Here is a 12,812-nt window from a genome sequence, read left to right as displayed (position 1 = left end):
GGAGCAGGGAGGAGTGGGGTAAGAAGGGTTTTGTTGGAGAGATGTTGGAATAAGAGATGGAGAAATATCTCAGTGAGAAAGGAAATGGAGAGAAAAGAGCATGCGCACGGTGTACTGCTGGAGCAGGGGTTTCGCACCGCATGAAGTCGGCTTTATCAGCTACCCCACTTTCAATACAGCTTTCTGCTAATGCACTCCCTGGGAGGCGGGAGGCTGGAGGCAAGAATGTGGTTTAACTACTTGGATCCCCGCAACCCACATCAATGCCCTGGATTGAATTCCGGGCTCCTGGCTTCAGCCTGGTTTAGCCACGGTCACTGGAGGCATTCAGGAAGTGAATCAAAAGATAAGAGGCCTAGGTGGCTCTGGCTTGCACGCTCCCTCTCTCTTTTTCTCTAGTAAAATGAAAATAAACCTTTTTTAAAACATATTCATTAAGAACAACATAAAGATGCTTTGTAAAGTTCAGGAAAGGCAAGAAAATGGTTGAGCACTCTGGAAATTACTTTTGAAAACGGAACTGAATTGTTTCACTCGCAACACTGCTCTGAGACAGTCCCATGAGCATGCCGGCTTTGTACGGATCACATGTCGATGAGGCCCACCTCAAAGCTACAGCTATCTTGGGGTTGACAGTGAAGTTAACCAGGTTCAGTAAAACCACAAAAAACAGTTTAATCTCCTAATGCTCTTATATAAATTGACTAAAACAAGGATCTTCAGACCTTACTGTGAGGAGTTATTCGAACACCCTGGACCCGGCGCCATTTCCTTCTCCTCACAGCTCACAAAATTCGCGCCCGTCCATCTGTCCACCAATCAGATGTAACCCCGCTTTTCACCCGAGACTCTCCCAGCCCCGCCCCCAACCCCGCCCTCCTCCAATCATCCTTAGGAATCATCTGTGACAGTCTCAGGCACCAATCCCCTGGGGCCTGCCCTCAATCCCTCCCAATCCCCGCCCCTACACCTTGTGGGCTCACCTGAATGACGTAAAGACCCCCCAGGTGTCTGCCTCCCTCTCTCCCTCTCTCTTTCTCCTTCTCATCGGTCCCCCACCACCTCCATACCGGTCCTGCCCTGCTGGAATAAACATCCTAAAGTACCTGGTTGCATCTGGTGCTTTCGGCTCACGGGTAAAAGAACTTGACTGCGAGAATTAGCTGAGCGTGATAACATAAGAATTTTAAGTGCTGTTAAATAACACTATTTTCGTTTTGTTTCGTTTTGTTTTGTTTTGTTTCGTTTTGTTTTGCTTTGTTTTGTTTTGCTTTGTTTTGTTTTGTTTTGTTTTGTTTCAGAACTGCCCCTGAAGCTCCTAACTAAAACTGCTACAATTTCTCTGGACAGAAAGTATAAATGCACAGAATGCTAGTACTGATGGGGTAGAGGGTTGGGATTATAATCTCTTCCTGAAACTGAAATTGCACAGAAATATCTATTCTGGGTATGTTCTTAAAGGAAGAGTGGCCAAATATGAAATGTTCTTTGTATTTAAATCATGGTGCTCGGGCCCAGCAGCGTGGCCTAGCAGCTAAAGTCCTCACCTTGAACGCCCAGGGATCCCATATGGGTGCCGGTTCTAATCCCGGCAGCTCCACTTCCCATCCAGCTCCCTGCTTGTGGCCTGGGAAAGCAGTCGAGGATGGCCCAATGCATTGGGACCCTGCACCCGCGTGGGAGACCCGGAAGAGGTTCCAGGTTCCCGGCTTCGGATTGGCGCGTACCGGCCATTGGGGCTCACTTAGGGAGTGAATCATCGGACGGAAGATCTTCCTCTCTGTCTCTCCTCTGTGTATATCTGACTTTGTAATAAAATAAATAAATCTTAAAAAAAAAAAATCATGGTGCTCAACAATTTTGTAACTAGCTTTTCCCTAAGGAAAGCAAGGCTCCCTTATGGCATCCCTCAATGAAATCAATAGCATTTAGCCAAGTTATAGAAATAGTAGTCATTCTACTGAACTCAGATGCACAGTCATGGTCCTACTTGGGGACCTGCCGAGGACCCAAGAACTCAATACTAAAACATGAATCTTGGTGAGGAATCGAGAATTTAAAGATAACCAATGACCACCCAGATGCAATGCAGGCATAGTCTGGAACAGAGCAAGAATGTGTTGTGTATGCCCCTGCTGCACCTCCAGTGACCCTGAGAGATATCCATCAATCTTTCTGCTGACCCAGGCATGGTCGCTATATGGGCTCGGTAAGTAGCTAGTATAGCCTCACAAGTTGGAAGCTACACCTGTCCCCCCATCCTATATAACCCCTATTCACTTACTTGTCAATCAAACAACCATCTCACAGGAGGCACTACTTTCTCACCTGTAACCTGGGGGCAGTATCACATGCCTGAGCCCTTTTGCAGGCTCATTAGAAATCTGGAAAGCTGGAAGTGTGCTCTCTTACCTCCTGTGGATGCAGCAAATGAAAGTCAGATCTCCATTTCTCCACCTTTCCTTTCCTGGCACCTTCTATCCCTGAAGATGACCCACATTTGTCTGTGAATCCCTAACCATTTAAATATACATTATCACTTTGCAGGCAGTATTGGCACCTGTACTTAAAATGCTTTTTAAGAGGCAAGAACACAAGAAATAAACACCAAGTCCAAACCTAGACCACAACAGTTCCAGAAATTTTTCATTGCAGTGTCCCAAGCAGTTGCTCCGAAGAAGTCGGAGTTGACAGGTGATTAAATCCATTTGCCATTCCTCCTCTTAGGGGATGATTAAAGCCAAAATGTCAATATGGGCATGCGTGCCCAAAGATCCCTCCCTAGGGGCACACAGGAGCAGAACTGATGGTGCAGAATTGGCTTCTACAAAGGACACAGACAAGACATGTGCAGGTGGCAGAATAACCCCTCCCTGAAGTCCCCAGACCTTCATTTCACCTCTCGATTTTAGGTATTAAGAACTGCTGCTGAAACAAGAGCATTTTAGGCAAGAATGATCTTTTGAGCTTTTGTCTTTAGTAAACATCTTGGCTCAAGTCAACTTTTCGTATCAACGAACTAGATACCGAAGACAACTAAAGGAGTGGGGTTCAAGCTGGATGTTTGGAGAAGCAAATGATCAGGGGTTAGCCCAAGGAAACACCAAAGCCTGGATACAGAACACTCCAACCACAGCTCCCTGGAGGGCCAACCTGTAACAGGATGTTTTCCTTTACAAGCCAGGCATCAGTTATCCACAGTAAAGAGCTAGGGAAAAACATGTCATTTAGCCTTGGATTTAGTAAATGGAATTACGATTCAAGGAAAAAAAAATTGGTTCGTCTCACTTTTTAAACTAAGTTATAATTGGTCCATCTGTGTGCCACATTTATAAACAACAATCAAATATTTATCTTTGAAGTTATAAATTGTCCAACAAAACAGGATAACACACTATTACATCCTTTCCTTCAAGCTTGATTTTTCAGTGTAATCATAGAAGGTCACTTTGGCAAAAAATAGTGAAAGGATTACTAATTGGGGCTGGGCACGAAAGCCTAGTGACTAAAGTTCTTGCCTTGCACGCACCAGGATCCCATAAGAGCACTGGTTCTAATCCCGGCAGCCCCATTTCCCATCCAGCTCCCTGCTTGTGACCTGGGAAAGCAGCAGAGGATGGTCCAAAGCCTTGGACACCTGCACCTACATGGGAGACCCAGAAGAGGCTCCTGGCTCCTGGCTTCAGATCAGCTCAGATCCAGCTGTTGTGGCCACTTGGGGAGTGAATGAACGGATGGAAGATCTTCCTCTCTGTCCTTCCTCCTCTCTGTATATCTGACTTTCCAATAAAAATAAAATAAATCTTTAAAAAAGGATTACTAATTTACCAATATCAATGTATTTTGCCATTCAGGTCATCTGCTTTGACAATTATCATGTCATAATCCTTACTGGATTTACCTTTGCTTTTTTTTATATATTTGTTATATTATTTATTTGAAAAGTAGAGTTATAGAGAGGGAGAGAGAGACAGAGGTCTGGTTCACAACAGCCAGGATGGTCCAGGCTAATGCCAGGAGCTGCTTCTGGATCTCCCATTGTTGGTACAGGGGCCCATCTTTCACTGCTGACCCTGGAATATTAGCAGGAAGCTGGATCAGAAGCAGAGCAGCCAGGACTTGAACCAGAGTCCATATGGGATGCCAACACTGTAGGGATGACCTAACCCACTACATTGTAGTGCTGACTTTTCTTTAGCTCTTATCTGACTTACCCTGGTCTCATTTGTACGTAACTTGAACGATATTACATCATTTTCTTCATAAATCCTGAAATGTTTGAGAGGCAATTTCACTTCATAGCCTCTTTCTGTTGCATTTGCATCTGTAAGATTAGATGTCCCAAGATCCATCAGTGAAACTGGACAAATATATGGCCAGATGAAGAGAGGCAGAAACTAGCAGAAGACAAACTTCACAAGCTAAAATTTCTGTTTACAAGTGATTTTTCCCATGGGATGATAACTTTTGCTTTCTTATAAAGCATGTAGCTGGTATGATTGTAACAGGTAACACATTAGGCTACATTAGGCCACCCTCCTCCACGGGTGACAGCTAATAAGGCCACACATGAACACCCTACACAGCTATGCCGATCATTTTCTCCTTCCTGGAAACTGGGGATTGAGACAGTTATAGTTTACAGTATAGTGGTCTGGTATCTGAACTCTTTCAGTTATATATTCCTATCAGTAAAAAAAAAATTATAATTAACACATTGCTTTTATTCATAAGCTTATTAGCTATATTACTTTACAAATTATATCAATATGATTTCGAAATCTTTCCTTAAAGTTTAAAAAATAAAACCTTGAATAATTTTCATTTATAAGCAACACAAAAATTTGTTTTAGGGGTGGGCATCTGGCACAGAAACTGTGACACTGCCTAGGATGCCCGCATTCCATGTCAGAGTGACTTTTTGCATTCCAGTTTCCTGTTATGCACACCCTGGAAGGCAACAGGTGAGATAGGTTAGGACTTAGATCTCTGTCACCCTCCCTATATGGGAGACTCAGACTGAGTTCCTGGCTCCTAGATTTAGCCCAACCCAGTCCCAGCTGCTGCAGGCATTTGGGAAATAAATCAACAGAAAAAATGATTCAATCAATCTCTCCCTCCCTCCCTCTCCTTTCAAATAAAACAGAGATAATAAAATTATTACTATTTCATTTTTTAAAAATGTTTTCCAAAATAAAAATTATAAGTAAAATATTATAATTTGATTACCATTTAGTATTCACTATTTTTAAACATCTTAGTCAACTCTACAATTCAGAAATTCACATTCAGTTTATTCCAACGGTTGGTTTTAAATGCGTATTAAAACCTGACTCATAATGACAAGCAAGTCCAGAACCCAGCATTGTGGTACAATTAGTTAAGATCCTACTAAAAGCCAGCACAGTGGCTTTCCAGGCTAATCCTCCACCTTGCAGTACAAGCACCCTATATAGATGCTAGTTCAAGTCCCAGTAGTTCCATTTCAATCCAGCTTATGGACCTGGGAAGAAGCAGAGGATAGCTCAAGTCTTTAGACACCTGTATCCATGCGGGAGATCCAGAAGAATCTCCTGGCTCCCAGATTCAGGCTGACCCATCTCTAGCCATTGTGACCATTTGAGGAGTAATCCATTGGGTGGAAGATATCTTTCTCTCTCAAGTGAAATAAATGAATCTTTAAAAAAAATCCTACTTGTATTACCAGCAACTCATTTAAGTAACTGAGTCGTGGTTGCTCTGCTTCCAATCCAGCTCCCTGCTAATGTGCCTGAGGCAGCAGCAGAGAATGGCCCAAGTATATGGGTCCCTGCCTCCCTTGTGTGGTTCCAGGCTCTTGATTTCAGCCTGGCCCAGACCTGGCTATAGTAACCATTAGGGGAGCAAACCAGCAGATGGAAAGTGTCCCCCCCACCCGCCTCTCTTGTTCTTTCAAAAATAATAATCTTGAAAAGATGATAAATAGATCCAAATAGAAAAAATACATACATTGTTGACCGAGCTTTTGATACCATGATTTTTCAATTCCAACCATCATCTATTCAAAGGTTTTTGTTAAAATTAGGTTCACAAACCCCTACTTTCTCTAATCAAACTCACAAATTTCCTTTCTTATAAATTTTATACTAGATATAAAATTCTGTTTTCTAGAAAGCAGAACTATTAAGGATTTTATAAGTGGGGCACATCATTTTCAATAACAAAATCACTTAACAACAGAAACATTGCCAAACATCCATTTTCAAGATATTCTTTCCATTATGCTCAGTGAAATATGTCAATCCCAAAAAGACAAATACCAATGTTCTCTCTAATATAAGGAAACCATCATGCAAATTGGAATGTATAGTGATGGAGTAATGGAGACTACCATATTCAGATGTAAAGACAATGCAAAGTGCATCCCTACTTCCAGACAAAAGATGGACTCCCAGTGAAAGTGTTGAACATATTTAGACAATGGGATGATGGACTGTCTGACACTGTACCTGCAATGTCGGGGCACACTTAAGTAGCAGACTGATATAATTGTAACTACTTATGAAGGAATGAACTGTTGTGACAGTATGGGGAAAATCAGTCAGGGGGTGGGAATCGGGGGGAGGTAGATCCAAGACTATACAGAATTGTACCATAAAATTCAAATTTTAAAATAAAACTCTTTAAAAAGCGGATACTTTCCTTCTCATTCACAAAATGTCACCCTTAAACCCTGACCAAAAGGTCAGTAGATTTGGAATGCTAGCATTTTAAAAAATTATTCATTTTTGTTGGAAAAGCATAATTAAAGAGAGAAGGATCTCCCATCCTCTGGTTCATCCCACAAATGGCCACAACAGCCTTAGATGAGCTGATCTGAAGCCAGGAGCCAGGAGCTTCATCCATTCTTCCACATAGGTGTGAAGTCCCAAGGCTTTGGGACTTCATCTTCTGCTTTCCCAGGCCATATGCAAGGAACTGGTTGGGAAGTTAAGCAACCAGGACACAAACTGAAGCCCGTATGGATGCTGGTGCTTGCAGGCAGAGGATTAGTCAACTGAGCCTAGTGCTGGTCCCATACTTGCCTTCTTAACAAAGAAAAACATTCAATTTTTCTTTAAGAAAGACCATTCTTGGGGTCCATGTGGCACATAAGGTTAAGCCACCATCTGCAATGTTTGCATCCTCTTCTAGAACACAAATTCAAACCCCATGTACTCCATTTCTGATGGAGCTCCCTGCTAATATTCTTGAGACAGCAGTGGATGATGGCCCAAGTATTTGGGTCTCCAACACCCATGTTGGAGACCAAGATGAAGTTCCTGACTACTGGCTTTAGCCTGATCCATCACTGGCTGTTGTGATCATTTGGAGTCTTATTTGGGTTCTGAATCGAGACTCAGCTACTCCACTTCCAATCTAGCTCCCTACTAATGACCTGAGAAAAGCAGCAAAAGATGGCTAAAGTTCTTGGTCCATTGTGGGAGACCTAGAAGAAGTTCTTGGCTCCTATCTTCAAACTGGAACATTCCTACTTTTTGTGGTTATCTGGAAAATGAACCAGCTGATGTGAGATATCTCTCTTTTCTGTCTCTGTAACTCTTTTAAATAAATAAATATTGGGCCCAGCACAATAGCATAGCAGTTAAGGTCCTTGCCTTGCATGCACCGGGATCCCATATGGGCACTGGTTCTAATTCCAATGGCCCCACTTCCCATCCAGCTCCCTGCCTGTGGCCTGGGAATGCATTCAAGCATGGCCCAAAACCTTGGGACCCTGCACCCACGTGGGAGACTGGGAGGAAGCTCCAGGCTCCTGGCTTCGGATTGGCTCAGCTCCAGCTGTAGTGGCCACTTGAGGAGTGAACCATCGGATGGAAGTTCTTCCTCTGTCTCTTCTCTCTGAATATCTGCCTTTCCAATAAAAATAAATAAATCCTAAAGAATAAATAAATTCTTTTTAGAAAAAAAATTTCAAAGTCAATCCCTTTCTTTTTACAAAGACTCTGCCATTTAAAGCTCTTGTTTTTGGAGTGAGCATTTGACCCAGTAGGCAAGATGCTGTTTGGAACCCCCAGCATACTCTGTGGAAGCATCTGGGCTCACTTCCTGGCTCTCCTTCCAATCTAGCTTCCTGCTAATTTTCACAACCCCACCACTGACCTAAATTAAGTGCTGAACTCCTAGCGTTGGCCCTGCCCAGTTCCAGATGCTACAGATGCTTAGCGAGTAAACCAGCATTGGGAGCTTCTCTCTCTCTCTCTCTGTGTTATTTCCTTTCAAATAAAAGTCAATAAATATAAAATTAAAGTTTGTCTTTGCAAATTAATCTTACCAATGGGCTCCTAGTAGCATGTAACACCTTAACTTCAATCCTTCCCTACACCAGATGGTTTATGAAAAACAATGAATCAATTTCAGAGTTTGTGCTCTAGTCTTGCTGTAGAATTGTTTTTTATTCCAGTTCATAGAGACTGCTCCATTCATGCTCACACATAGGCATAAAAAATTATTTTATTATAGAGCCTATTTTCTGAGTGATTGTGGCTGCCGTTGGATGTCTGGCACCCTACCCTGGGTGGCACAGATGCTGCACATATCAGAAGTTCAGTTTGCTGGGTTATTTTGCCAAATGTAGACAGGTTGTGAATGAATATCTGCCCATTATCTGAAGTTTAGAGGCTCCCAAGGTTGCTCTCTCCCTTTCACCAAAAGAAAGCTGTTTTATTAACAATAGAGACAAATGAGAAAGCAAAAATTACAATACAAAGCAAAAAGTGAGTAAGACTGATCACTCACAGGATTATTTAAGCCCTTCTGAGCAGGGCTACTAGGCAGCAAATGTCCCACTGTCACTCTGAAGGGCTCTGAAAATGGGTTATTTAGCTCCCCTTAGACTCTAATGGAACTGGATGGAATTCAGCTTTAAAAAAAAAAAAGTCTTTTGTTCCCAAGATATAAAACAATAACAAGCCAGACACTCAGAAGAAATTTATGACTTTCAAATGCTCAAATGGCTCCATCTACCTATTCCTTCCAAAGAAATTGACTCATGGAAGGAAATTAAGAAAGTATACTAGAGCATTAGAAGGGATTTGCAAAGGAATCAAATTTGCTTCCAGTTGGAGACACCTGGTCCGCCATAGTTACAAGCTTTAGCTCTTATTCTCACCTTATCTGAAATATTTTTGCAATGTTTCTCACTGTTAGAATGATTTGAAGTCTAATTTCAAACAGTGAATAGAAATGACATTTAGCAAATTAAAAGCAAGCAAAGTCTCTGTGGCAATATTCACACAAATACCTTTTTATCTTTGCATGAACAAAGCCCTTCTGACTGCCAACAGAATTTAAATCACAACACCTCTGCCTGGCTGGCTTTGCCTTCCCTGAGTGAGTCCAGTCTTGGTAAAGAGTCTCGATCTCTCACATATTTTATTTGCATATTGTGTTGTTTCTTCAGGTAGAGTGCCAGGAGCTCTTTCCTTATTGAGACCCAGCCTGACAGGTGCACACTAGCTCTTGTGTCGCGCAGATGCGTGAGAGCTTTAACAATGAAGAGTCCCCACCCTAAACATCTTCCTCAGCAAAGAGGAGGGATGATCATTTTTTTAATAGGTTGGGACGCTCTTTGTTGTAAAAATCACTATTGGAGTTCCAAAGATGTTGACTTATTATAACATTTAGGTAGCAGAATAATCCAGGCTAAAAGCTATACTTGCTTTTATCTTTCGATCAAAATTAAAGATTCAAAGGTTGAAAGTACAGAAGTAACAAACACAGAAAAGACAAATGGAGTAGTGTTACTTCACTGAGTTTTAAGCCTTCAATGCATATCATCTGACTCTGACACTGCCATTTTGAAGGTGCCACAGCGGGTGAAGACAATGTCTAAGATGGGTTGGTGGGGCTTGGAGGGCAATGTGTGTTTTGGCTTTTGAGAGGTGGAAAGCGAGAGCACTCCCGGTTTTGCTGGTTCATATTCTGAATATCTGCAGTGGCTGACTGGGGCAAGGTGAATCCAAGCCAAAACCATGAACTAGGAACTCAATACAGGTCTCCCACATGGGTGGCAGAAACCCAATTACCAAAGCCATCACCACTGCCTTCCAGGTTGTGCATTAGCAGGAAGCTGGAGCCAGGAGCCAGAAGTAGGTCTCAAACTCACCACTCTGACATGAGCTACAGGTGTTTTACCACTAGGTCAAAGGCCACTGCGAGAGGCTGGTTGTTCTAATGACAGGGCAAAGGTTAGAACAGCAGAATCTATTGCCTGATCAGAAACCAATCAGGACCAGATATTAAACTGAATATGAGTAGCCTTTCGGTGACAAACTCATCCTAAAGTGGACCAAAGCCACTATAAACCCATGAGATCTATTTATTCATTCTTCACCCAAGCTGTACCTTAGTCCAAGAAAAATTTCAGGATTACTTAGAAATACACAAACAGACCATAAAACAAAGTAAATCATGAGCATAGAGCAAATAAAAATGATAAAGTAAAGTCAGTCCACAGGCTATATCAGGAGGAAAATGACAGTACTTAAAAATTTCGTGGAAAGTGGGCCCGGCGGCGTGGCCTAGCGGCTAAAGTCCTCACCTTGAAAGCCCCGGATCCCATATGGGCACCGGTTCTAATCCCGGTGGCTCCACTTCCCATCCAGCTCCCTGCTTGTGGCCTGGGAAAGCAGTCGAGGACAGCCCAAGGCTTTGGGACCCTGCACCCGCGTGGGAGACCTGGAAGAGGTTCCAGGTTCCCAGCATCGGATTGGCGCGCACCGGCCCGTTGCGGCTCACTTGGGGAGTGAACCACTGGATAGAAGATCTTCCTCTCTGTCTCTCCTCCTCTCTGTATATCTGGCTTTCCAATAATAATAAAATTAAAAAAAAAACTTTCATGGAAAGTAAAATTAAAAGATGAGTTTATTGCAGCCAGTGTTGCAGTGCACTGAGTTAAGCTACCACCTATGACACTGACATCCCATACGGGTGCCATGTCATGTGCCAGCTGCTCCACTCCTGATCCAGTTCCTTGCTAATTGTTCCTGGGAAAGCAAAAGAAGCAAATGTGTGGGCCCCTGTACCCACATTGGATGAAGCTTTAGGCTCCAACCAAGCCTGGCCCAGCTGTGATCACTGTGGCCATTTGGGGAGTAAACCAATGAATGGTGTGTGTGTGTATCCTAAAAAAAAAAAAATCAGTTTATTTGGGTGCCAAAAACTTTTCAAATCCACACACTATTCTCTAATAATGTGCCTCCTCATGATAGTTTTGATGCCCTGCTTGAATAGCCTCTTGAGGATAAAATGAGGTCGCAGGGAAGTGCACATGCACTGCCACCATCCTGGCGTTAAGATGCCAGAGGAGCCAATAGCAGTCAGAAGATGACTCAGAACAAAGGCTGTCCAGTGGATCTGGAAAGATGCTCCCCTAAATTCTAGAGAAAGCAAATATCTTGCTCCTCAAACAAAACCCCAAGCCCTAGACTTTCGGCTCCTGAACATGTCCTCCCGTCAGTACCACAGAACTTCTTTCTCCTATCACTTCCCTGGGTTCACAGCCACCCTCACTGACCCTTGAAGGATCCTTAGACACTACAGTGAACTCTATCTGCATCCTAGACACACTTTGCCTGATCCTAATGCAATTGGTGAGACCAGTCTTCCAACTATGTTGAGAAAATATGCTAGCTTTGGATGGGAGGAATGATTTCCCATAAACACAATGTCACTGCTTCTAAACCACCAGGAAGCTTCACATAAACTAATCTAAGACAGGCGCAAAATACAAATTCTCTAAGAGACACAGGGCTGGCATAGCAACCTAAGCCTCTGCCTGCAATGCTAGCATCCCATATGGGTACTAGTTCAATTGTCCACTGTTCGACTTCCTAGCCAGCTCTCTGCTCTTGTGCCTGGGAAAGCAGTGGAAGAAGGTCCAAATACTTGGGTCCAGCAATCACATGGGAGAACCAGGAGAAGTTCCAGGCTCCTGGAGATGGGGCACTTGACAATCCAGCCATAGGCATCTCCAAAAGGAACTTCCATAAGGTTGGATGCTATTCCCTGCCAAAGAAAAGTAGCAAACATACTCTGATGAAGTATCTTTTCCCAAATCTTACTGCCTTATCTTTCAAAACATCAGCACTTTGTTTGGACTGTGTGACCAGATGACTACCTATTAATAGATGACTATCAGGTTTAAAGCAAATATTTAAAATACAGATTCAAACAAAAGATGGTTGCCTGAAATCTTCCCACCATCAAAAGATGTTCAAATTTATCATTCTATGAAAAGGGTTGGCAGTAGATATCTCTGAGCAACTTCTTTCCTTCCTTCCAATCCATTACCACATCTCCTTTCCCACTCCCCAAGGCAACAGTTTCCAGAAATAAATCTACATGTAAATCAAAGTGTACCTGGAGTGTGGAACTTTAATCAATAATGCAACAAGCATTTGTTAAGGCTTCCTAGGCGCCTACCTATGTTTTCAGTATTTGGAGGTACAAAAGGACCACATGGCGCCTCCCTGGATCCACTTAAAACTTATTTTGCTACATTGAAAATACATCAAAAGTGCCAAGGAGAAAAAAAAAGTAGAGAGACAGGGCCTCTTCAGGAAACTTTTCCTTTGTGAACCTTTGAAGTTAATGTTAAATATTACAGAAGAGTTCCTGAAATTTAGATCCTTAAAAGGAAGAAAAAAAAAGTGGGTTGGCCTGAGATTTAAGAGGTTGCAGCAACCACTATGAGGTGTTCTTCAGTGTTGATGAGTTATTCATTAGAAAATCAGGCTCTGCCTGGCTGACTCCAGGGGCAGAAAGGCAAA

At 42.7% G+C, this 12,812-nt stretch overlaps 1 protein-coding gene and 1 long non-coding RNA gene across 2 annotated transcripts in view; one reads left to right on the top strand and one right to left on the bottom strand.

The window, feature by feature from the left end:
* Positions 1 to 1,027: 1,027 nt before the first annotated feature.
* LOC131481874 (uncharacterized) overlaps positions 1,028 to 12,812 on the top strand; it is a 30,557-nt gene continuing 18,772 nt past the window's right edge. Inside the window, exon 1 of the long non-coding RNA XR_009246604.1 lies at positions 1,028 to 1,136. This is a non-coding gene — a long non-coding RNA (uncharacterized LOC131481874). The remainder of the gene's footprint in view (positions 1,137 to 12,812) is intronic.
* Positions 8,480 to 12,812, bottom strand: part of APTX (aprataxin) — a 77,263-nt gene continuing 72,930 nt past the window's right edge. Inside the window, exon 9 of the mRNA XM_058672413.1 lies at positions 8,480 to 8,698. Within this exon, the coding sequence (XP_058528396.1) occupies positions 8,685 to 8,698 (14 nt within the window). The 3' untranslated portion in view covers positions 8,480 to 8,684. The remainder of the gene's footprint in view (positions 8,699 to 12,812) is intronic.

This window comes from Ochotona princeps, chromosome 14 (assembly GCF_030435755.1).
Source record: "Ochotona princeps isolate mOchPri1 chromosome 14, mOchPri1.hap1, whole genome shotgun sequence".
Lineage (NCBI taxonomy): Eukaryota > Metazoa > Chordata > Mammalia > Lagomorpha > Ochotonidae > Ochotona > Ochotona princeps.
Note: the sequence above shows the minus strand (reverse complement) of the source record. Positions and strands in the feature narration are given on the sequence as shown.